We start from the raw sequence: 25,790 nt of genomic DNA on the forward strand, positions 1-25,790 counted from the left end.
AGTGTCCAACATAAGGGGAAAGGAATTGGGGATCCTTGGAGATGCCGAACTGACAAAATAAAATCAGAACTGTGCATTGATTACACCATCAACTTTCTTCTGGCCATGGGGCTGGCAATGACATTATTATTTTCTGTGTCGTTCTGTACAGCTGGTAAACAAGTTGAACACAAGACCCTGTATTGAAATCTGCCTTTAATGGGAAGGTACAGATAAAAACAAATATGTATAGCCTATTGCCTAAAAGGGATTGTGTATTTTGTTTGGTGTTTCATATTGTATGGCTCTTTGTAATTAGTTTTTTAAGAATTGCTCTGTTTTTATGCCAGAAGCAATTGGGGGCCAGTGTAAGAGCCATTATGACTTTGACTATGTTAATTGAGATGTCACAATGGGGCGTGGTCAGGACCATGGTTGCCATGGTTACAGGGGGTATTTAGCCCTGTCCCTGATTAGGCACAGGTGTTGCTGACAGGCAGAGGCACACTGTTTTAAACTGTGTTTGTTAGGCTGGTGGTCTCTGTATGCGTTAATTGGCCGTTTATGTTTATTTTATTGTATTTCATTTCTAGACTGAAGTATAGGACTTTGGACTTTGAATAAATATGATTTAATACCAACTGAATGGAAACGTTTTGGATACACAGTTCTTCTACACACGTCTGAACATCCTCCCTGGCCGTCGGCAACCACGTAGTGCCAAAGTATTGGACTTGGGCACTACAATAATGGCTCTTTGTTTTTTTTATGTTTTGAATTTCTCTGTTTTCACACCAGTAGCAATTAGGGGTGGGTGTGTAAGAGCCATTTGAGTCATGCATCTATTCTGTGCTGTCATTGAAGGACTTGCCAATCAAGGCCTTGGTTGCCTTGGTTACAGGGAGGGGTATTTAACCCTGGCCCTAATCAGGTGCAGGTGTTGCTGACATGCAAAGGCAAACAGTTTTTAGACTGTGTTTAGAGGACTTTGAGCACTATAATAAATATAATTTAACTTCTACTCAACGGACACTTTTGGACATCAGTTATTTTGATCACACGTCTGAACTTCCTCGGCAGCCAGTATCACCCAAGTATAGGGACTTGGGCGTTACATTAGGTCAAAAACTGCCTCAGTTCAAGAAGATTTGTTTATAGGGAACAAGTCGGACTACAAGCGAGGTTCGTTTTGGACACGCACGGACAAGGCGTGTGTGACACTGTGTGTTGGCGTGGAGCGGACTGATCGTCCACTGCTCTACAAACAAGTTCTGCTGACTGCTGCTGTTACCTGAAGCAAGCGATTGATTGCCACCCGGAGCTACAGGGGTGCCACCGGGGACGTCATCACTTCAGCAGGCCAGCCGAGATCGGGTCGGTACTGGACCGAGCCGCAAAGACACAGAACATCTTTTGCGCTGACCACCGTCAGCGCCGTGGTTAGTGTTTATCCAGCGGCGCATTGGGCGCAGGCAGCGCTCAACAGTAACAACAATGGAGCATGTGCACGCACTATTAACTCTTAACTGTGTGACCATCTGAACACTGAACATTGATGTTTATTTCATTCATGGGCGATGGGGAGGCGCTATCTTGCGCTGGTAAACAGCCAAAGAATGACAATGTGCTTCAACTTCTGTCTGGTGTCAGTGGGGCTGTCCCCAGAAAACTCATGGTCACAAGGACGCCAGAAGAAGCGTTGTCTGACAAGTTGGAAAGTTTGCAGAGGGAGCGATTCAATGATGAACAATATATAAAAGAGGCAAAAGATGCATTTTGTGAATTCATGAGTGTGATTGATGCCAACAATGATACAATATGGAACAAAGCTAAAGATCTAAGTTATGATCATTTTAGTGATGAAATGGACAAGTGGTTGTATGGTCCAAATTATTGCCCTGATGATGATGATGATGTGATCGACATTGAGGGTTCTATTGCCACAAATCACTGTGACAAAGATGACTATGTCATATTTGATGTTGAAGCTTGTGTTGCTCAATTCTGTGACAAAGACTATGGGTGTGAGTGCGAGGCTCCAAGGCCACAGGAGATGCAGGCAGAGCAAGATGCCACCATGACTAGCAGCTTGACTGAAGAATCAGCTGTCACAAAGAGACTGAGTAGAGTGGTGACCGAGCCACTTGTTGCAGAAAAGAGTCCATCCTTCTCTCCAGCTCCGGCCATGAAGGCTGCCAAGAGAGAGGCAGCAGCTCCACGACCCAAGAAGACCGGCCCCAGCATCACTGAGCTGGTCGTCGAGGCCGTGTCCGCCTCAGGCTCCAAGGAATGGAGCAACATGTCCCTGGCTGCTGTCAAGAAGGTGGCAGCTAAAAGCTCGAAAAGGAGAAAGAGAGAAAAATGGCAGAGCCAAAGAAAGAGAAAGAAAAGATGGCAAAGCTCAAGAAACGGGAGGAAAAGAAGATGGGAGAGCTCAAGAAAGAAACGTATAAAAGACTTGAGTTTAAGCAGGTGACAGGTCATTCATCCCCTCTCTGAAATCTGCTTTTTTGTAAAACTGTAAAACTGAAATGAATATGAGTTGCCTTAAATGATTTGTATTTTGTATTTATGGCTCTTTTGTATTTTTTGTTTTTTAAAATTGCTCTTTCTTGTATGCCAGTAGCAATTAGGGGTGGGTGTGTAAGAGCCATTTGAGCCACCATATTGTTTTCCATGGTTCATTCAAGTTGCCAATCTAGGTTGCCATGGTTATTTAACCCTGGCCCTAATTGGTATCAGGTGTTGCCAGTGGCAGAGGTAAACCAGTTTTTGACTGTGTTCATGAGGGCTGGTGATCTGTATCCTGTGCGTTTGATGATTTATGTTATGTTTGTTTTATATGACAAAGTAGAGGACTTTGAGCACTATAATAAATATAATTTAACTTCTACTCAACGGACACTTTTGGACATCAGTTATTTTGATCACACGTCTGAACTTCCTCGGCAGCCAGTATCACCCAAGTATAGGGACTTGGGCGTTACAGTGTGCATATAAAACTTGAGAGCAAGTATAGAGGTGTGTGTGTGTGTGTGTGTGTGACTGTGTGTGTGTGTGTGTGTGTGTGTGTGTGTGTGTGTGTGTGTGTGTGTGTGTGTGTGTTAATTCGTTTGTGTCAGTGTGCCACAGAGAGGCAGATCAAACAGTTTAAAGTGTACCTAAGGTTTGCTCTCCAGTCTCCTTACCTGTACCGTATATATGTATTTAAAGCAGCATGACAGAGTGGCTATATGCACATCAACTCCATGGTGAGCCGTGTTTACTTACACAACAGACAGACCTTAACCACTTAACCCGTTTGGAGTCCTGCAGGGCCCTATACTACTGCCTGAATCTCTTTTCACACATATCTTCGCTGAAAACAGCAGATATGTGTGTGTTGTGAGCTTGTAGATCTGTTATTTTCTGTAAGTGTCGTCGTTGTCCCCCCATTACATTACATTACATTACAGTCATTTAGCAGACGCTTTTATCCAAAGCGACTTACCCCCCTCATAATACAGATGCTGAGCTTTGAGTGGTGTGCACAGTGGTGTGCACACACACACGCGCACACACACACACACACACACACACACACACACACACACACACATGCAAGTCACCAACCTGCACATCGGGAGCAATTAGAGGTTCACTGTCTTGCTCAAGGACACTTTGACACTAACTCTGAATGGGTGAATGTAATGATGCACAATCTATGTAAAGCGCTGTCTGCGCTTTGGATGAAATCACAATATGAATGCACCATTTTAATTAGGAGATATATGAACACTTTCAATAGGCTGTATAATTGTAACAAATTGTGACATGTTTTAAACAATAACAGAGACTTGAATTTGTCAAGCATCCTTCCAAAAACAAATGTCCAGTGTGTCGGTTTCTAAAGCTTTGGCTAGACATATATCAGTGGAATTGTGTTGCCTTTAGGAATAGCTTAGGGCCGAGTTTGTTTAAGGTAAGTCATCTTCTTTTCTTAAAATAAGCATTAAATAGCTCTATGTTTTGATAGTAATCATTGTTTGTTCAGTAAGAGGAGTCTCCCCATCTCTCCACCTCTTAGATAAACACAAAGTGATGACACAAAGAACTGAGCAGACATATTTTGAACTGGAATACGTTACTATACAATTTAACTAATATAGGGCTTCTCTTCTGATTGGCTGCAAGTTCCGCAAGCCACCTCAACTTATATGTTTTATGTGTATTAAAGAGCACGAGAAATGAGGAGACAGCTGTTATTGAACAAACACTATACTATAGCAATGATTACTATCTGCCAGAATATAGAGCTATATATTTAACACTGTTACCGAACAAACATGGTTTCCTCCGCCATCAGTGTGTGAATTTGTGTGTGAATTAATGGGTGAATGTAATGCTCGATCTATGTAAAGCGCCTTGGATAAAGGCATTATATAAATGCGCCATTTGCAATTTATGTTGTGAGCTTCTACATTGGCTAGTTTTGGCAAAGAGATGTGTAGAGGAGAAACAAAGACCAGCCTAAGTACAAAGTCTAAAGGTCAAATTATGTCTGAAAAAACATGAATCAAACATAAATGATAAGTCTATGGAGCTATCTATGAAATATATGAAGAAGTTTAATCTGCAATGCAATATACAATATGTAGCGGGGTGATGGGGTCCCTGCTTCATCTTTCTCTCCGCTAAGAGGTCCTTGGCCTTAAATAATTAACATTGAAGACCCCTGGTTTAAGTTAACACTGCAAAAGGAAATACATGTGGACACATTTACAATGTTTATCTTGTCAAGTAGGCTTGTCTATAGTACTACCTCGAAAGCCCTGGTGGATTGTGTTTGAATTGTGTCATTGTCGATGCAGAGTGTTGTGGATCAACAAGTTAATTTAACCATCATTTTCAATGGGCATTTAGTAGACACTTGTATCCAGAGCGACTTACAGCAAGCAAGCTAAACACATCCCTCAGTAAATATCTGTACATGAAACTATAGAACCTATAGGATGCCAGGTCAACAATGGACCTGGCATATTTGTCTATGACATTTTAACCATTGCATAAGACACATGGTCGCCAAGGCTAGGTCCAGTGCTAGAATGCATGCAATGACCTATTGTAGGACATGCACGCACGCACACGCACGCACGTGCGCGCGCCGGATGGGAACCTTGAGAGATTCCCAGTTTGATCCCGGCCTTCCCCAGGGTTAGTTTAGTTTCAAAGTTTTGAGCAAGACGCTGAACAACTAATTGCTCCCAATGAGCAGGTTGGTGCCTTGCATGGTTTCCTCCGCCATCGGTGTGTGAATGTGATGCAAAATCTATGTAAAGCGTTTTGGATAAAAGCTATAAATGTTATGTAAATGCACCATTTACCATTTAGGCCTACCACACGCACGCGCACACACACACACACACACACACACACACACACACACACACACACACACACACACACACACACACACACACACACACACACACACACACACACACACACACACATTATACACGTTGGTTAATAATTAGATGAGCACACTGGGGATTTTATACAAGTGCAATGCTGTGGGCTATTTATCTCCATTCAATAGCCCCGCCCCTGTGTCTCTGCAATAGGCAGTGTTGCCATGTCTGTTTATTATTTGAGCTTTTCTGCTTGTATATATTATTGCGTTTTTTGGGGCTTGTTTCCTAATGTTGTTCAAAAACCAGTGGTTCTCAAACATTTTCATGTCAAGGACCCCCAAATGAACATGCATTTGTCTGTGGACCCCCCATCTAGTGACTAGATCCAAACTGATCATTAGATCCAAACTGTGTGGGACAAGTGGGACGGGGCGGGGTTAGCAGCGTTGCTATTTAAATGCCTTGATGTGATATGATATTCGACCATAGGCCTAATAAGTCTCACATTTGGTTTTAAAATGGTAATTTTGGTCATGGGTGGTATGGTCGACTTGGTACTGCCTATAGGGGATATATCATCATGTTATTTTAACAGGCTTAAAAATACATCTAGCAGGAAAAGAGACAATGAGAGAGCTTATACAACATAAATCCAACTATTAGGGGACTAACTAGACTTCCAAGTCTTGGAAACGAGGGACTGTCTAACGCAAAGGGGGACATCTGGTCACCTCTACCCCCATCTGAAAATGTGAGAGGGACATCACCAAGACATAAAACCAAAACATAATTTGGTTGTTAGTTAAAATGTTACGGAACACCTTCCAAATAATTCAACATATTCCAGAAATAGCAGATCTACAAGCTCATAACGCATCGCATTATAAACAGCAACACGAGGTACAGGATATTAAGGCTAAAATTATACCATTCCATTGTGGTCCCATGTATTCAATTCAACAACATAGCATAATACAATATCACAATATGTCATCAATAAATTCAAATACAAATAGAGTCGTGTCTCAATGAATTGAATACTAATTAGTGTCAATTTGGGGGTCCTTGACATGAAAAAGTTTGGGAACCAGTGATATAAACAATCTGCAAAGTGGCATAGGTATAGTTTTCATATGTGCAATTGCTTGTTTCTGGCTAGATCTGGCAACACTGGCAATAAGCGCTCAGCCACCAGAGCGAACCCAACCCATTTACATGCAGGCTGCTGTGAGTGACATTGTTATGTCCTGTCCTGTTTTATAGCCTACCGGTATACTGTGATGGATGGATGGATGGAGAATGCTGTAAGGACTAGGTAGAACCATCTCTGGACATCCCACTTCTTCAACGCTGTTTACACTTTGGACTTTACAAGTAGCCTATGCAGAGTGAGTTGACTGAGTTATATATAGCCTATTTTTCTTTAAGAGGACCATGTTGTTCTTGTAATGCAGTTTCCTTTTGAAAAACAAAAAAGCTTGCAATGGACAATAGCCTAATAGGCTAACTGTGTATTTTAACTGCAGTTAACCACTACTCTATATGGGATTCAAGTGGTTATAGCCTAGTAAAATAAACCTAGATCTCTTCCATAGCCATATTTTCTATTTATTATTATTATTATTATTATTATTATTATTATTATTATTATTATTATTATTATTATTATTATTAGCCTATTATGAATGTAATAAATGTTTTGCACGTTGTTCAAAAGCCGGTTTACTTATCTGCCGTTCATGTGAGCAGACATCAGATCTGGACACGCAACTCGTTTCTATAGCAGTGTGTGAGAGTAGTGAGTGAAGGCTACACGTGTTGTCAGTCACGCACACGCAAGCGACAGCAACATGTGTTCAACAACAATGCTTAAATGTTTTAATAACAGAACATTTACATGGTGTTTTCTTTTGTTAAAATGAATTCCTGTACTGTTCTTTGTCTATATAGAAGTGTCTATTTGTACGTCTCTAAATGTTTTGATGATTTGGTGGACGCTGTTGTAAACAAGTGTAATGCTTAATTGGGTCGTCCACTCACAGTTAACAGCCTTTGTATTGAGTTTGTGCTTGAAATGTACTGTAATTCTGCAAATTGTTAATACAATTTTCAATCAATCAATCAATCAAAGTGTTAAATAGCTAAATTGTGATAATTGCTATAGTGTTTGTTCAGTAACAGTGTTAAATATCATATTGTGATAGTAGACCTAATCATTTGCTCAGTGTTTGTTCAGTTATAGTAACAGTGTTAAATAGCTCTAATTGTGTTATAGGCTAGTAATCTGTGCTTGTTTCTTGTTTACTCATTGATACACTATACAGTGTTTGTTCAGTAACAGGAGTCTCTCCAACTCTTTAATAAACAGAACCTACATTTAAGGTCAGGATACCCATATCCAACTGGAGAGAGAACTCAACTCATACAGCCTAGGATCCACAAGTGAAGTCGGAGGTGTTGACAAAATAAAATAAACAAGCAGACCAAATTGGAACTGGAACACAAATAGCAGATCGGCATGGGGAGCCTGTCTATCTGCTATTTTGCTACTTTTTAATGTGAATCCTGAAAAGTAAAAGTTTTGGACATAATAAGGTTCCCCCCGACAGAGAAGATAGTGTAAAGACAAACAGTGTTGTATATGTGACTCTCTCTCTCTAACCTCCCCTTGTATTGCTGTGTGTGTGATCATCCAGCATGCTGGTGGTGGAGGAGGTGGTGCGCTGGGTGGAGGACCTGGTGTGGAAGCAGGAGTACTGGCTGCCTCCAGGGGTGAGCTGGGCGGACATGGACCGGCTGGCCCATTCTGAGAGGCCCCTGCCCCGCGACCTGCTGTTGGCCCTGCCGCTGGCCCTGGCTTTCGTGGCCCTGCGCTACATGTTCGAAAGGTAAATAAAATAAATCCCCACCCACATTGAAATACGCCTACTAGTAGTCAGAGCGATGCGTTCTCACTCTTAAAGCTGCGAAGCGGAACAAATACAACGCTCGTCCCCCAAAACACGCTCGTCACAGTCGAATCCTGGCGACTTCGGCACGGTCAGACCCACAAATCGGACCCACAAATCCGCCGACTTCGGAATGGTTACGTTGGACCCACAAATCCACCGACTTCGGAATCGTGGGACCCACCCGGTATTTCTGGCGGGGGGAAGGGAGGGATTTAAGATTCTCTCCCTATCGGGGAGTCCTAGGTCGAACAGAGATGGGACAGACTTCAGAACGTTTGGCACGCCGACACACTCGCCTGAGCTCGCTTATGTTGGGGACAGAGTGGCATTCCGACACACAGCCATTCCGACTACACGGCTTCCGCGTGCAGTTAGGGTTAGGGACAGGATTAGTAATGTGGTCAGAATGGTAATCATTTGTGCCTCTCATGGCTCAAGTCCGTCGTTGCAACAGTTTTTTTTTGCCAAACTATTTCCTAATGTAATATATTAGGGCCTGTAGTGCAGTGTAGTCTGTTCTCACCAAGCGGGGGAGTGGTCCGCCGCTAGGGGGGCGAGCAGTCCGAATACCACTCAAGCAGCTATTTTGCAGAACGATAAACCTCTTAAACCCTATTTACTTCATTGACCGTTGGATACATGGACTTGACTCTCTCATTTCCCCCTCTATACCAAATCTGGAAATAGCCGATCTACAGCCTCACGACATCGTAACGTAGTGTGAGATTGACTATGTTCATCGAATGTTTGCCATGCCCATAACAGGGACGGATGGATGCCAGGTTCATGTGGTTAAAATAACTAGACCTGTACGTGCCTGTCGGCTACCGGACTACTTGAGAACGCAACTTTGGAACCTCATAATACCTGTTGTCAACTTGTCATAGCACCCGTTTTAACTGTCTGTCTGTGTCCCACATGGAGATCTCTTTTGTATCTGCCTGTCTGCCTGTGTCTGAAGAGGGCAAACTGACTGACTGTGAAAAGTGGACTGGTTAAGTAATCAATTGCCATGGCAATCAATTGGCTGAGGCAGAGGCTGGAAATTGCACAGGTGAGGGGATTTAGGCTGATTAGGCCCACTGGCAGAGCCTGAGCAGAGCCTTTTGTGGTAGTTCTGGAGAACCGTGGGTCCGACCGACTCGATACCAGGCACTGCACTCCCTGCATGCGGGGGTGTGGAACGCGTGTGTCGAATAAGAAGTCGGTGGGGCAAACGGTTCTCGAGTTACGTGCATTTCAACCGTACACACACGCATGCAGACATGCAAAGACGTGGCACATTTATAGTAGGATGATGTGTCCTTTCCTCATTTCTGCTTAAACAAAACGAGCATCCCATAGCTGTCATTAATAGTGAGTTATGGCTGTGCTGACATTTTCAGAAAGCCGCTGATTTGACTACGCTGCAAAGCGCAGTGATGGAGGAACTACTATGATTTATTTTACTCAAGTATAAATAGCATTACCAATATGTAGAAATACTCATGCAAGTATTGCCATTCAAATATACTCCAGTACAAAAAGTAAAAGTATTCCTTATTATGCATGGCCTAGATTAAATTGTTTTCAAAATCTTTCAAAATTGTACTTTTCTTTTAAATAGACGATAACGATCTGCTATTTTTCAATGACCGAAACATAATAGGGCTAATGCATGTTGTGTAATAATTATTAAAATCGTGGAAAAAGCGGCATTCCGCAATATAAGATGCAAGACTGGCTCAGATGGAATTTCTCATTTTATTGAGAACGCTTATGCGTTACAATACATTATTGGCTGTGTTGACATGTTCAGAAAGCCAGTATAATTTGACTACAGGCTGCAGAGCAACCCCACGCGTCGTTTGTCAAACACAACAAGCAGCAGTGTGGATTTGACTGAAAGCAGAGGTGTGTGTGTGTGTGGCGGGGGCGGGGGCGCTGTGAGCAGGTGTTGTGGCAGCTAGGTTATACATGTATTGTTAGCATTAGCACCGGTCTGTAGGGGATAGAGATGCAGACCAGTGTTGCCATGTTAGCTTATTATAAGTGACTTTGGGCTTGTTTTTTTTCCTGTAATGTTGATTGTAAATATTGGAAGGGCTTCCTTCCTAATGTTGTTTAAACCAGTGGCTCTCAAACTATTTCAAGTCAAGGACATCCCCCCACGCCTCCCCACGAATTGTGTTAAAATATTATTAAAATGTTTCAAAACGATTTCAAGATGTATTTGAAAATAGCAGATCTACAAGATCTTGTGCATAAGCTATTTTCGAATAGCCATGTGTGCGTGTGTGCGTTCATGTGTGCGTGCGTTAGTGTGTGTGTGCGTTCACGTGTGTTCGCGTGTGCTAATGTGGCCTAGTTGCTTCTTTTGGGCTTGTTTTTGTACAGTATATAGACCCGACCACATGTTTTCTCTTGCAAAATCTGGCAACGCTTAATGCAGACAGACAGTGTTGTATTGTTAGCATCAGCACAGGTCCACTAGGGAGCCACCCTGCACTATAATAACATCATGCAAACCTCATCCTAAATTACATCTTGTTTTAGTAGCAGAGAAGTCATGTACATCAGTGCCTTTTCAGGTCGTGCCCCCAAAAATAATCATATTTGAACATGGGTACCCTGACTCGGTTCCACAGATAAATATTGTGAAAATAGTCAATCTGAGACGTTGTGAGCTTGTAGATCGGCTAATTTAATTATTTGTTGATTACTTATGATGATTTACTGTTGATTCAGTAATAGTCTTTTTATTTTCTCTATCTCTTTTTTTAGGTATTAAAAAGGTCTTAAACGTTTTTAAATTGTCACTTCACTGTCTTCTGCCCGCCCATGTGTCCCGACCCCCAGTTTGGGAACCAATGATGTACATATATAATGTTTGGAGGATAATTATACTGTCGGGCATAAACCTTGTTTCTCCATATTTCAGCTTTTTTGTTATTTCCATTTGCGTTAGGGTTAAATCAACGCCTCTGCTTTTAATGCTAGAATGACTAGCATTCTAGCTCAGTGGTTGGGGGGGGGGGGGGGGGGGGGGGGGGTGTAAAGGTGAAGATCACTATCACCTCTGATACACCGGCCTGCATGGCTTTGACCACACTTATCTTCCAATCTGCATGCTTTGTTGTGCCTACTTAAGCAAACAATCGGGTCATTAAAATGGATTAAATGTTAACATAAATTATGCCAGGGTGGTGACCATGCGTGCTGTGTGTGCGTGTGCGTGTGCGTGTGTGTGTGTGTGTGTGTGTGTGTGTGTGTGTGTGTGTGTGTGTGTGTGTGTGTGTGTGTGTGTGTGTGTGTGCGTGTGCGTGTGTGTGTGTAGCCTGTCCTGTCTCTAGCCTTTTGAGCTTGTACTGTAGATCGGCTATTTTTGAAAGATTGACACATTTTTAACTATGATTACTTTTACTTTTCATACTTTAAGTATATCTTTATACGTTTGTACTTTTACTCAGTCAAGTTATGTTTGAATACAGGACTATTACCTGTAACAGAGTATTCTTTATATTTTTCTACTGCTGCTTTTACTCAAGTAAAAAGGCTGAGTACATTTTTCATCACTGAGCACTAGCACAGCTGAACGACACTTCCTTTTCAAACGTTTTACCTCAAGACACAAAAAGTAAATTAGACGTTAGTTTGTTAGAACTATTGCAAAGAGCCAATCTACAAGCTCACAACGGGTCGCTTTGCGCCGCATTTAACTACTTCTTAAACCTTTGTTCCTAATCTAATTTATGCAATTTCTTAGATTATTTTATTATTTTATTTATTATTTTATTTCTTCATGAAATTACTGAAAAAAATCATTGCATTTTGTTTTAATTATTCTTTTCTCCTGAAATGTTTTTAAATAACAATAATTAAAAGCAAAATGTAGAAAATAAAGGGACCCATAAAAAATTTGTCCGCGACTGACAAATGGGTCCCGACCCAGAGTTTAGGAACCAGTGGTCTAGAAGACATGTGGAGTGATGACCAGTGAGGGATCTAGTCTCTTACCAAGTGCACACTCTAGGTATTTTACAGTCAGAGGGATTAGCAGCACTCACGGAAATGACCTTCACGCACAAACACAGCTCTCTGTGCCAACAATCTCTCCGCACGGCCGCGCCAATGAAACACAACAGTTGTAATTCCTTTGCCTGAAGCTGCAGGCAAACCCACTTCCAAACTGTTTGTGTTGAGTCAACAACTTGTAGAATGCATGCACACGTCTGGAGGCAGTGGTGCTAAGCAACAAGTGTTGTAAGTAAGTTAAAGGTGAGGCCCAGGTTTGTCACGGTTTCAAGCTCTGTGTCGCTGATGAACAATTTCAGGGAGCCTCAGCACATTTAAAACTGTGTGCAAAATCTGATTTTAAATTTGTTTATATATAGATCATAGACCTTCAGGCATCAGCTCAAGCTCGATGTCCATAAAATGTCGCAGTTTTCAACATTCCACTACCAAAGTGTTACGGGATGTTTGCCGGTGGGGGGCGAGGTAGCCTACTCAGATGTCTTACTTAAGTAAAAAGTATAATACGATAACATTACTCAGTTACAACTAAAAGCCCTGCATTCAAGTTTGACAAAAGTATTGAAATCAAAATACAAAAGTACAATTAAGCATTGTGAGCTTAAGCCACAATATGTCGTTGTCAGCTTAACAACTCTCAAAACCCACCTTTTCATACTATCATTCCATACTAACTCTTTTACCTTTAGACCTATACTTCTAGGTCCCTGCTGATAAAACGGTCCGGGGGGGCAACGGAACAGAAAAAAAACACTACTTTTGAATATTCAAATGATTTTCTGAATGTATGGCAATACATACGCGGACCCCTGGGAAGTGTGGCATGCAAAAAAAACAGTGCCCCCCCCCCCCTAACGGTGGATCAATATTGGTTTAGTCAGCGTCCTGTGTGTTGTGTTTACGTTGCCCCCCAGGTACGCGGCCCCGCCCATGGCCAGGTGTGTGGGGGTGAGGAACAGAGTGCAGTTGATGGCGGCCCCCTCCCCAAAGCTGGAGGCCTTCTACACCCTGCGGAGCAGACAGCCCACACAGGTCAGTGCTCTATATACACTGGTTCCCAAACACTGGGTATCTGCTATTTTCACTAGTTTGGGTCCCGAACAAACGTCTTTTGGGTCTCGACCTGAAAGGTTTGGGAACCACTGAGCTAGAATGCTAGTAGCATTAAGAGAGGGGGTGTCAAAAGCAGAGGCATTGAGTATTACAGACTCTCCAGTCTCTAGCAGTCAACAATTGATTGATTGAATACTTTAGTAGTCAAAACATCAGTCAAAGCACATAGGTACAGTGTAAATAACTGATTCAACCATGGCACCCCTGAGTTACAACGGTTACGTATAAAGTAACCGTTGTAACTCAGGGGTTCCATGGTTACATTTATGTGATCACTATTATGCTACGTCAATGTGTAAGTCTTCCCCCCAAGGATACAGTAAGTCACGAGGAAAACATCTGTTTCCATTTGGACAGATTGAAAATAACTATAGTTTATAGCCTACGTTTTAACCACCCAGCCAGCATCCATATACTAGGGGGGAACATTTGTGCTGCGATACGTTGTGAGCTTGTAGATCAGGTATTTTGGGGCAAAGATATTTGGTGTATATTAACAAGAGCTTGCTTGTGACTGAATAATAACATTGGATCGATTGGAACACAGACCCTTTTTTTCTTTTCTTTTTTACCATTCCCTGAAAAGTAATTAAGTTTTGTCAGCACCTGTCAGCCATGTAGAAAGCCCCCTATAAGCCTTCGGTTATTTCTCTGAGAGATTGGTATCACAATGCCTACTTGTGATGACAACACAGTGCTAGACACACATCCTTGTTCTTGAAAACATATGGGGGAATGCACACACCCACACGCGTACACACACGCACATGCACACACAGTCACACCCACACGTGCGCACACACGCACAGTCCCGCGCACACACACAGTCCCGCGCACACACGCACGCACAGTCACACGCACACGCACGCACGCACGCACGCACGCACGCACGCACGCACGCACGCACGCACGCACGCACGCACGCACGCACGCACGCACGCACGCACGCACGCACACACACACACACACACACACACACACACACACACACACACACACACACACACACACACACACACACACACACACGATGCTACCACACACTTTTGAATGCAAAACTCCCTCTAGCACTGTCATTAGTTGAAATGCAAAGTGGTGGTGGAAGTGTTTTTTGTGTAAGAGGTTCAGTGCTTGGACAAAAGTTGAGAACCCCTGCTATGGAGTGTTTGTTCAGTAACAGAGTCTCCCTGTCTTCATAGCTCTTTAGTAAACACAATAATACGTCTTCAGGTCGTGATCAGGAGTGGATTATACACAGGCCTAACGGGGCCCAAGCCCAGGGGCACAGCTCAGGGGACACCACAGCCATGAGACTTTGTGTGAATTGTTGCTGTAATTAACTTCACATTTCTCATCTAAGGGGGGTGGTTAGTCATTCATGTCCGAGCCCCAAAAGACCTACTGCAAAAGAGAAGGAATAGCCTAGATCGGGGGTCTTCAAAGTTTCAGCCCAAGGACTCCTTAGGTGACAGAGAGATGAAGCAGGGACCCCCACTACAGATTTAATAGATAGCTTCATGGACTTGTTTGACAGCACTGGCATGAGTGTATGTTGGATTTGTGTTAATGTGTCTTTTCAGACAGTTAACCACTTAAACCTTCAATGCTTAGTAAACCTGACTTTGTACTTGAGGTACAAACTCTGAGGACCCCCTGGCACCCACCTCACCCCAATCAGAGGATGTAGGATCTATTGCAGATATAATATATATTATTAACTTGATTAATTGTTCAATAGATATAGCGGTACTAACGTTTATGAAATGAAGGTCGGGTCACGAGCGAGGTCATGATAAGGTCAATATATGTGCACGAGCTGACCGCGGACATGCAAAAATGGAACAGGACTGAACATGAATTGACGACTATGCAAAAGGTGTGAGAACCAGGAAGAACTATAGAAAAAGTGCCCCTCGGGGCACAGGTCTAAGCACTAAATGTGATGGCAATTGGATGATTTGAGGCATTTTGTTCCAAAAATGTGTTTTGCTAAAATCCACCTGTTGGTGGCGCTATAACAGGCCAACGTGAAAAGGGTGGGATATATTCCTCAGCCTAGTAGGAACGTCTGTGAAAGATTTCACGTAAATGGCACGCTGCGTTCATGATTTGAGGCGTTTTGTTCAAAAAAAGCCAATGTTAGCCAATCAGGATGGAATATGAAATATCGGACAGATCTGTCTTGAGCACATGACTATAGAGATACTGTGTAACGAGTTGATTTCGTCAGCTACCTACCTAAGTATATTGACAATTTCGTCAACAAATAAAAAACTAGAATAAGGGACTAGAGAAGAGATCCAGTAGAACTAAAAAATAATTAATGTTATGTTTGGTTGCGCTCAGGGGTTGCACTCTGAAAATAGCAGATCTACAAGCTCTCAATACGTGTGTAAAACCAAGTGTAAAATCTGCCGCTATCAAGGCGCGCCAAAACACATTTTAGTTGACTAGATCAACTGTAGATTTAATCCACACTAAATCGTATGATATTTAGTCGACTAAATCTAGACTCAAACAAAAACTTTTCAGGTGACTACAATGTGACTAAAACTAAATGACAATGTATTCAAAAGACTATGACTAAACCAACTAAAAATGTGCTGTCTAAATTAACACTGCACTTGTTCCCTCAACCCCCCCACCACCACAGAGCCAGATAGTGGGTCTGTCCACACAGAGTGGGAAAACCCACAGGCAGGTGCAGGCCTGGTTCCGTCTGCGCAGGGATCAAGACAGGCCCTGTCACACCAAGAAGTTTGGAGAGGCAGCGTGAGTGCATCATTACAGTTACACTGTTGTTGTCGAGCAGAAACCTCTTGTCTCCAGCACACACACAAGCTGCTGATCTGCTGCTTTTGATGCTTTTGAATTTGAATCCTAAAGTACCAGTTTTGAACGTGTGAGGTTTCCACCCGACAGAGACGATATCACTTAAACATGTCTAAACACATGTCCTGTTTATTTCCTCAATGAGACAAGTTCCCGCTCGGCCAACTGTAAAAAAAAAAAAAAAAAAAAAAAAAAGGGGGGGGGGGGGGGGAAACCCAATAAAAAAAAACATTTGTAATGAGCCTCTATTATGTTACCATCAGAAAAAAATGCACTTCCTGTTAGGTGTTTACCTTTTTTTCTTTCCTGCATAGATAAATGATTTCAGGGTGTTAAGTTCCAATTACTTCTAACGTGCCAAAGTGGTGGCTACAAATATGCAGAGGTGGAAAGTACCTACTGTACTTAAGTACTGTTTTGAGGTACAGTACATTTACTTTATTTGAGTATTTAAAGTTTTTGATACTTCTACTCCACTACAGGTACATCTCAGAGGCAAATCATATTTGCCTATTGTGCTTTCTACTCCTATACTTACTATAGTTACTTTGCCGATTTAGATTATTAATATGAAACATGCATTATTTTATACTATTTTATACTATACTTTTAAACTTAATGTTACCTACCTTTCAAGCCGGGGACACCTCTGTATCATTTTAGTTGTTGCTCTACAGTGTATATAGTTCCAATTACTTCTAACGTGCCAAAGTGGTGGCTACAAATATGCAGAGGTGGAAAGTACCTATACTTAAGTACTGTTTTGAGGTACAGTACGTTTACTTTATTTGAGTATTTAAAGTTTTTGATACTTCTACTCCACTACAGGTACATCTCAGAGGCAAATCATATTTGCCTATTGTGCTTTCTACTCCTATACTTACTATAGTTACTTTGCAGATTTAGATTATTAATATGAAACATGCATTATTTTATACTATACTTTTAAACTTAATGTTATACCTTTTAAGCCGGGGACACCTCTGTATCATTTTAGTTGTTGCTCTACAGTGTATATAGCAACATTATTTGTTTTATGTATTTATTCAGAAAACTTAACAGCCAATCTTAAGCTTAAGCTTAAACCTAAATTTAAGCTTAATACAGGCCAGCTAGTGATATTAGTGATATATATTGCTGGCATGAAGTACAAAACAAAATCAAAATAAGTGGTGGAAGAGTTCTTCCAGCACTGAAAATGACTTTAATTTGAACGTGCAAAATGGTGTGTATAAATATTATGCTTTGTCCTTATACAGCTGGAGATTTCTCTTCTACATCACTGCTTTCCTGGCTGGGCTGGCATGCTTGATAGATGTAAGTGTTAATTTAAATATATTTAAATTACAGCACGTCATTTTGTGACATGCTGCGAGCTTGTACAACTGTTTTTTCTTTATCTTGGAACTTAAGTGCGAGAACTTAAAAGGTCTTAAAATGGTGGGCCCGCTTGCAATTTCCTCCTCACAGGTTGAGAAGCACTAGAGTTGGGGGTGAAGGTCATACGGGTTTTTGTCCACAATATGTTCATTTCCACTCCAGGTATAGCCACGCTGCTAGCCTTCAGGCATCGTCAATTGGTTAGACCAGTGGTTCTCAACCTTTTCAGACCCCCCCTAGACAGCCACAAGGAAACAAGACAAACCAGTCGATACTAAGTTGTCTCTCCGTCAGTATGCGTATATAGGGGACGCATCGATTAACGCCATCCATTCAGATTTACAAGATTGAGGTTGTGGATCAACTCAGTGCACGTTATCTCTGTGGTCACGTGATCGAGATGTCCTGGCATTGTGAGCTTGTAGATTTGCTATTTTGGCTGTGTGTGTGTGTGTGTGTGTGTGTGTGTGTGTGTGTGTGTGTGTGTGTGTGTGCGTGTGTGCGTGCGTGCGTGCGTGCGTGTTTTATGAATATTGAATCAATGAAAAGTATTAACAAGAGCTTGTGACTATATAATAACTACATTGGATCCATTGGAACACAGGCTCTTTTATACCTGGACAAATAACGGTTTTAGACTTCCCACAGTGGTGGAGAGTAACTAAGTACATTTACTTAAGTACTGTATACTTAAGTACAATTTTGAGGTACTTGTACTTTACTTGTACTAGTATTTCCAATACTTAAATATTGCACTTTTACTCCTAACTTTAGTTACTAGTTACTTTGTAGATTATGATTATTATTACAGAACATACAGTACATTGACCACATCATCCCAATACATTTCGGCCATTTGAAAATAGGTGATCTACAAGCTCACAATGTGCCCCAGTGCGGCACATTGTGAGCTTGTAGATCTGCTATTTGAAAATACATGAGGTGGTGTGAATCCTAACATCTTTCTGCCCCCTCTATAGAAACCCTGGTTCTGGGACCCTAAGGAATGCTGGAGGCACTATCCTCTACAGGTCAGAACATGATCATGATCACCTGCTTCCTCATTCTCACATGTATCACTTTACGGTACAAACCGTTTACATCCTGTATTACACAGACTCCACACAGACTCGCACGCACGCACGCACGCACGCACGCACACACAAAGTAGGAACCATGCATGCAGCACAGGGTGCTGGCTAATACCAATAGTTATAGTTACTAACTTACTATTTGTCTCTACCTTACTGTTGCAATTGGAAATGATGCCACAAAGAAATGAGCAGACAACATTAATGGAACAATATACAATTAATATGTTCTCTCTCCTGACTGAATGAAATTGGCAACCCACCTTAAAATGTATTTTCTGTTTATTAAAGAGCTGAAGGAAACTCCTGTTATTGAACAAACACTCTATAGCAATGATTACTATGACAATATTGAGCTTTAATGATACAATTAAAATAATATCCTTACACTACCTAGAATGTATAGTCTGTTTCAGTAGTATTGTATTGTCATGTCATTGTGTATGGTAGCATATCGATATCGACCGACCGATCAAACCGATGTAAAAATAATTTCGATATTTTTTCACCGATATTGACCGATATTTTACAGATATTTCACCGATGTTGACTGATATTTCACCAATATTTACTGATATTTCACCAATATTGACACAATAATAATATCACCGTTAATGGCTTTTAAATGAAAAATATAAAAAATAAATCAGCAATGAGCTCAATATAAATATATAATAGTGTAATATTGGTGTCGGATGATTTGACCCTGCATATCGGATATCATCCATAATGAATGTTCTGCTCCCCCTACAGCCCACGGAGAGAGTCCATTACTAATTTTCTGCGCCCCCTACAGGCCATGGAGAGAGTCCATTACTAATGTTCTGCTCCCCCTACAGCCCATGGAGAGAGTCCATTACTAATGTTCTGCTCCCCCTACAGGCCATGGAGAGAGTCCATTACTAATGTTCTGCTCCCCCTACAGGCCATGGAGAGAGTCCATTACTAATGTTCTGCTCCCCCTACAGCCCATGGAGAGAGTCCATTACTAATGTTCTGCTCCCCCTACAGGCCATGGAGAGAGTCCATTATTAATGTTCTGCTCCCCCTACAGGCCATGGAGAGAGTCCATTACTGGTACTACATGTTAGAGCTGGGCTTCTACACGTCTCTGCTGCTCCGCATCTACAAGGACATCAGGAGGAAGGTATGAAGCAAGCAACACAATCCATTTTAAAATAGTGTTTCTTAATGATTGAATGGAAGAGCATGGTGAAGTAGATTTGTCACAAAGAACAATAATGAAATCAAAATGTTGAACACTCAACACTCACTCACTCACTGCTCTAAAGGTACGATCCATACAGTACGTTGTATTGATGTGACGTCTGACATACAGTACAGTAAAGAAGGCAATACAGCTAATGTATGAAATAACTCCACAATCACTATGTAGCAGTTATTAACATAACTGCTACATGTCAGTGAGGCCACGAAGGCCATGGCCGTCTTTGCCCCTCAGTTTGGCCTTGCGCCCCTCAAAGAAATGGCATGCCCTGGGGCTATTATCATTCAATATCATTAAAATAAGCATAGCTTTGATTCTGCAATTTTGACATGAGGGGTGGAAAAGGCTTACAAAACAACATTTTACGATAGGATAGGATAGGATAGATAGACCTTTATTGATGCCTACAAGTGCAAACCAGATGCCCTGGCAGTTGCAGCAGTCATACAAATACAAAACAGATAAGATAGAAAATAGCCAGTCAGATAAACAAAGATACAAAGATAGAAAGATAGAATAAGGAGAGTAAATATCAAAGAGCAGTGGTTTTTAAAGTGGGATCCAGGAACTCTCAGGGTTCGTTGAGGGAGTTCTAAATTGACCCTTACATGTCTCAAAGTCTGTAACTCTGAGTTTATAGGGTTAGGATCGTTAGGGTCCATTTGGTTCCATTTTCAGAGTTACAGACATGAATGTTTAAATGTTTGAGAACCACTGCCATAGAGAGAGCATACAAAGGGACAGAAAGTCATAGAGCAATAGTTACAAAGGTCATTCATCCGCAGACCGGGAGGAATGGACATTTTCTTAACAGATTTTTGACCATGTTGTGACAAAATTTAGACCAAATTGTGCCTTCTGAGCACGGTAAAAATGTGAAATATGTACTGTATGCTGTATTGATATGGTAGCCTACCATTAGGAGAGATAACAGGCAAACGCTGATCAAAATAACAATTATTCTACATTATCTAATTGTGTAGACTTCTTGTAAATTAAGTAATGCAGATGTTTAACAATAATGTAACTCTTGAGAGCGTAACATGAAACCAAACCATTTGGTCTCATTTTAGACAGGAAACTCGAAGCAAGCATGCTAAGCAAAATCAGGGAAGGTTAGCAAAACCCCCATAGGGATACAATAGTAATACATAAGCAATACATTGACATGATATTTATCTTAAATCAGCAGACAATGGCCCGGTTTCCCAAAGAACAATGGTGTAAGAGGTACAGTGGTTCCCAAACTGTGGTGCAAGAGCACCCATTTAGCTGGGGATGTATTATGAGGGGACTCAAGGACCACTGGTGGACCCGGACCACTGGTTTAAAAACCACTGGACTACATTAACAATGGGGATATGTGAATGTTTGTTTTGTCTGTTCTTGGTCAGGATTTTAAGGAGCAGGTCATCCACCACATTGCCACCATCTTCCTGCTCAGCTTCTCCTACTGTGCGAACTACATCCGCATTGGAACCCTCGTCATGTTGCTGCACGACTCCTCTGACATAGTGCTGGAGGTAACACACGCACATACACCCACCATAGAGTATATAAAAGGATAGAGACTGATCTGGCGCGAAGCTCCGCCCCCTCCGCTATTCATGTCAGTGGAAGTTGCTAAGTGGCGTTTTGAAGCACCCGGAAGGACCGTCTCAAAACGTCTACTTCCGCATTTGCCAACCAAATTTTGGTTGGCAAATGCGGAAGTGCAACCGAGCGCTCAATGTTAAAGCCCAGCTGCACGGGGTTTCCCGGTCATGAATCCACGGGTCCGCCTGTAGTCCCTCCTCTTATCACTGCCCAGTGCTTCAACGTTGGAGTGCCTCACTGGCTCCTTGACACCCACGCGCACAGTCGCACACGCACACAGATTTTCTATTTTCACTACTTCTTCTGGAAATTATTTTACTTTTTTATTTATTAAATACTTTTGAAAAATGCTTTTAATTGATTAACAGTTGTGATTATTTGTGTTTAATCTTTTTTTAAATCTTAAAAAAACTAAACAAAAAACAAACCAGACCTCGAGAACCATTGACATAATGTGTAATATGTACATACAGTCATACGCTGTGTCCATGTTATTTGAAATGAAAACATCAATAATGCACGCACACCTTATATTCAAATTATCTGTATGTTCACATTAAATACGGTAGTTTAAAATTGCATATGTTAGGCCTATATAACTGGGGTGTCTCCAAATTTACTACACAAATTGACTTTTATAATATCTTTCCATGCTCCAAGTCCATGGAGCTCTAAACAATTCTTCAGATGTTTCTTCCTTCTCCTTGATATTTGCCTTGATGCCTTGACGTCCAGCATCTGGCCTATACCGGCAAAAGATGTGCACACAATCCTCTCTGTGATCTCTCAGTACGACAGTACACCAACACAACCATGCTACCTTGTTTCTATTGTACATGAAACTGTTTGAGTACTGTGTGATGTCACCCTACTCGTGTGTCGTGTCGTTCCAGTCGGCCAAGATGTTCAACTACGGTACAGGATGGAGGAAGACCTGCGACAACATGTTCGTCGTCTTCACCGTGGTCTTCCTGCTCACTCGCCTGGTCATCTTCCCCACTGTGTAAGATGTTGTCTCGGTCTAGTCATGTCCATTTTTACTAGCTGACACCAGTTTTATGAATAGTACTGTGTGTGTCACGTGTGTGTGTGTGTGTGTGTGTGTGTGTGTGTGTGTGTGTGTGTGTGTGTGTGTGTGTGTGTGAGTGTGTGTGTGTGTGTCTTTGTACAGTTCCTTATCTATTGGTTTGTTCGTTATTTATTGATATTTGCTACAACTGACATAATAATTACCTATATCATTTAATCAATCATTAAAGGAATTATTATTTTAATGTTCAGGACTCTTTTAGCCATTGGGCAAAGAGGTCTTTAAAAAAAGAAAGCTTCCAGTGATGACAAATAGGGTTGTTGTTGTCTTGTTTATGAGATGTTGTATAGAATGATAAGACTCACTGTGTTTACGTGATGCTTTATAGAATCATAAAGACCACTCTGATTTCGTCTATGGAGATCTTTCAACCATTCACTGGTTACTACTTCTTCAACGTTCTGCTGATGGTGCTGCAAGCGCTCCACATCTTCTGGGCTGGCCTCATCTTACGCATGGCCTACAAATTTATCTTCTTAGGCAAGGTAAGGGTTCATGTCAAACATACAGTACACTAATGGCAACAGCAACACCTTATAAAACAGGATTAGGCAGAGCTCTTTTGGGAAGACAACATATTCCCTTTTGACTTTGATGTAGTACTTCTTTTCAAACAGTAGGTGTCATACCAGACCACAGTATCTAAATGTATCAATAGATCAGTATAGACTAGAGAGACTACATGTAAGGCTGTAAGCAGTGCTGTTGTGTGTTAGTTAACACACTGGTACTATACCATGCAAACTGGATAAAATATACATTTATTTAATTCAATTGTATTAAAAGAATAATGAATATTGTAATACAAGCTGTCTGCTTGATTCATATTAAACATTTTAAACTACTTTTGCTAAAACAGGGGGAGGTTTGTTCGCACACAGCGGATTTAATTTGGTTAGCATATTTTGTTCTATAGGCTATTGTCTCTGTATTGAATGTCTATAATTTTGTCAATTGTTACTTTTCAACACACATACCATATACCATATGCTCTAATCAAAATGTCATTAGTATTTATAAACTGTTCAACGCTGCTCCTGTCCCCTCCTTCCTCCAGCTGGACAAGGACGAGCGCAGCGACGAAGAGAGTGAAGAGGAGGAGGAAGAGGAGGACAAGGACAAAGAGAGTGACAAAGACAAGAACGCAGACTACAGCTGGGAGAGGACAGAGTCTCTGAACTGTAAGCTCTCCATGGTGTCGTCCAGCTGCGTGCTGCAGAAACTGGCCAACCACCGCTCCTCTGCCGCCCACAGGATGAGGAAAGCCCAGTAGAAACACTGAAGACACCCGTTTAAAACCCCCTGGTGAAAGCATGGAACCACCATGTTTTCACTGAGGAAACCTGTATAGCAGAGGTTTTTAAACAGTGTCTGGGAATGGGGCCCAGTGTGCGCTTGTGCTACTCATGGGTTCATGGTATATGCACACAGCAGCCATTTTGGAAAGAACTCTTCCTACTATTCCTAGGTTGCGTAATGGAACCAAATGGACCCTTACGGCCCGGGTCCACTTTTGGACCTTTTGGAACCCACTCAAGGATATTTTGAGACCCACTGGTGTTTCTAGTGAGCCAAAATGCACAATCGCAGCACCCTGACCCTGTTTGACCAGAATGGAACAGAGCCTAACCCTTCATTAGTATCATTGGTAACACCTGCGAAGGAAGTGGGAAGAGCTATTATGTGGGCATATAGGCCTACCCTAAAAACAGAGTGGGTGACATTTTCTTAAAGACTCACCCAAAACATTTCTAGTAATCACACCGTATGAAGCCTTAAATTCATGGAGATGTTTTTGTTGCATTCCTGAGCCAATATTTCAATGACAGTAGACTCTTACTTTTCATCATATTTTTGGCTCAGGCCCAACAACAAGCCCAATTTACTTCTTTGTATTACAAATAGGTGCAAGTGGCAGGTCTACAATCTGCACTATTTGTTTTACTTTGGAAAACAAATAAGAAAGACATGAAGAAAAAAAACATATTTTGACAAATCTTGACAATAATGTTGACACATTTTTACACATTTTTATAAGGTTTAAGTTTTAGATTGTGTTACTATCGAGAGGACAAAAATGAATCATATCAAAAGGAAAAGCATGCATTTCATTCAGTCTGACCAGAAGCTGGGATAAAACTTGAACAAACAGTAGGTTTAGACATATGATAGATGAGTGACGTAATCACTGTCTGGATGTTAATGCTGTTCCTGTTGAAAAGTGTGTTTGCAGAGGATGGTTGTGAATAACCTCAGGGTTATTATGGGACCGGTATGATTCTGCTGCACGGAGCAGTACTGCTATTGAACACTTAAAAACACTAGATATTTCATTGTACGTCAAATAGCGTCACCACAAAGCTCGCACTGTACATAACGTTTTTTTGTTTGCCGAATGTTCACCAATGTCTGAAGTATGTTCACCTATTTTTGTTACTTGGCAAATGTTTGCCATGGGTTTCTAGAAAGGTGCCAGTTCATGTACTGTACCACTTGAACCCAAGCATCCCTTAAAAATAGCAGAACTACAGGCTTGTAACATGTTGTGAGCTTGTAGATCTGCTATTTTTGGCAAGGAGGTTTGGTGGTCCGTCTAACTATAAGTGTAGCACCCAGCCGAGACCAGCTGGCCCACAACAATCGTGCTCAGCCCTAAGTTGCATACGTTGACCTAAGTTGACAACGTATCCATTGGCCAATGGGGCGTAGCGTCACCGTCTGTGACTGACACAACAGTAGGCCTATGTCACATCTGAATAGGATCACATATTTATAGGTACATTTAACATAATTAGATACCAGATAATACTAGATAATGAAAGCATCGCTTCCATTTTATTTGTTTATTATTTATTTGTACAAGTTGATACGTTGTATATTGTTAAGATCTACTAGGCCTATATGATCAGTCCCATGTTAATGTGTCACAAGCATTCACATTCCCTCAATAGGCTATTGTTTCAGTGTCGGTTGGTAAACTACGTGAATAAACAAACTTTTACACTCATAACAATAGCTATCTATTGTTGTAGTACAGAAACCGGTATTCAAGTAATAGTTACATGATCTTTTTTAATGGAGATTAGACCTAATGATTGGATTAAAATAATTCAGTGGAGAATT

General features: G+C 41.5%; 1 protein-coding gene across 1 annotated transcript; it reads left to right on the plus strand.

Annotated features, from left to right (window-relative positions):
• Positions 1-1,843: 1,843 nt before the first annotated feature.
• LOC306943052 (ceramide synthase 2-like) lies at positions 1,844-24,115 on the plus strand (the record flags this gene model as incomplete). Its single annotated transcript, XM_079529257.1, has 11 exons — positions 1,844-2,343; positions 8,069-8,260; positions 13,252-13,369; positions 16,104-16,222; positions 17,542-17,599; positions 18,643-18,693; positions 19,808-19,900; positions 21,376-21,504; positions 22,471-22,580; positions 22,996-23,152; positions 23,725-24,115. The coding sequence occupies 11 exons, from the start codon at positions 1,844-1,846 to the stop codon at positions 23,938-23,940; spliced, it is 1,743 nt and encodes a 580-aa protein (XP_079385383.1). The 3' UTR covers positions 23,941-24,115.
• Positions 24,116-25,790: the final 1,675 nt, after the last annotated feature.

Source organism: Electrona antarctica (genome assembly GCF_951216825.1).
Source record: "Electrona antarctica genome assembly, chromosome: 19".
Taxonomy (NCBI): domain Eukaryota; kingdom Metazoa; phylum Chordata; class Actinopteri; order Myctophiformes; family Myctophidae; genus Electrona; species Electrona antarctica.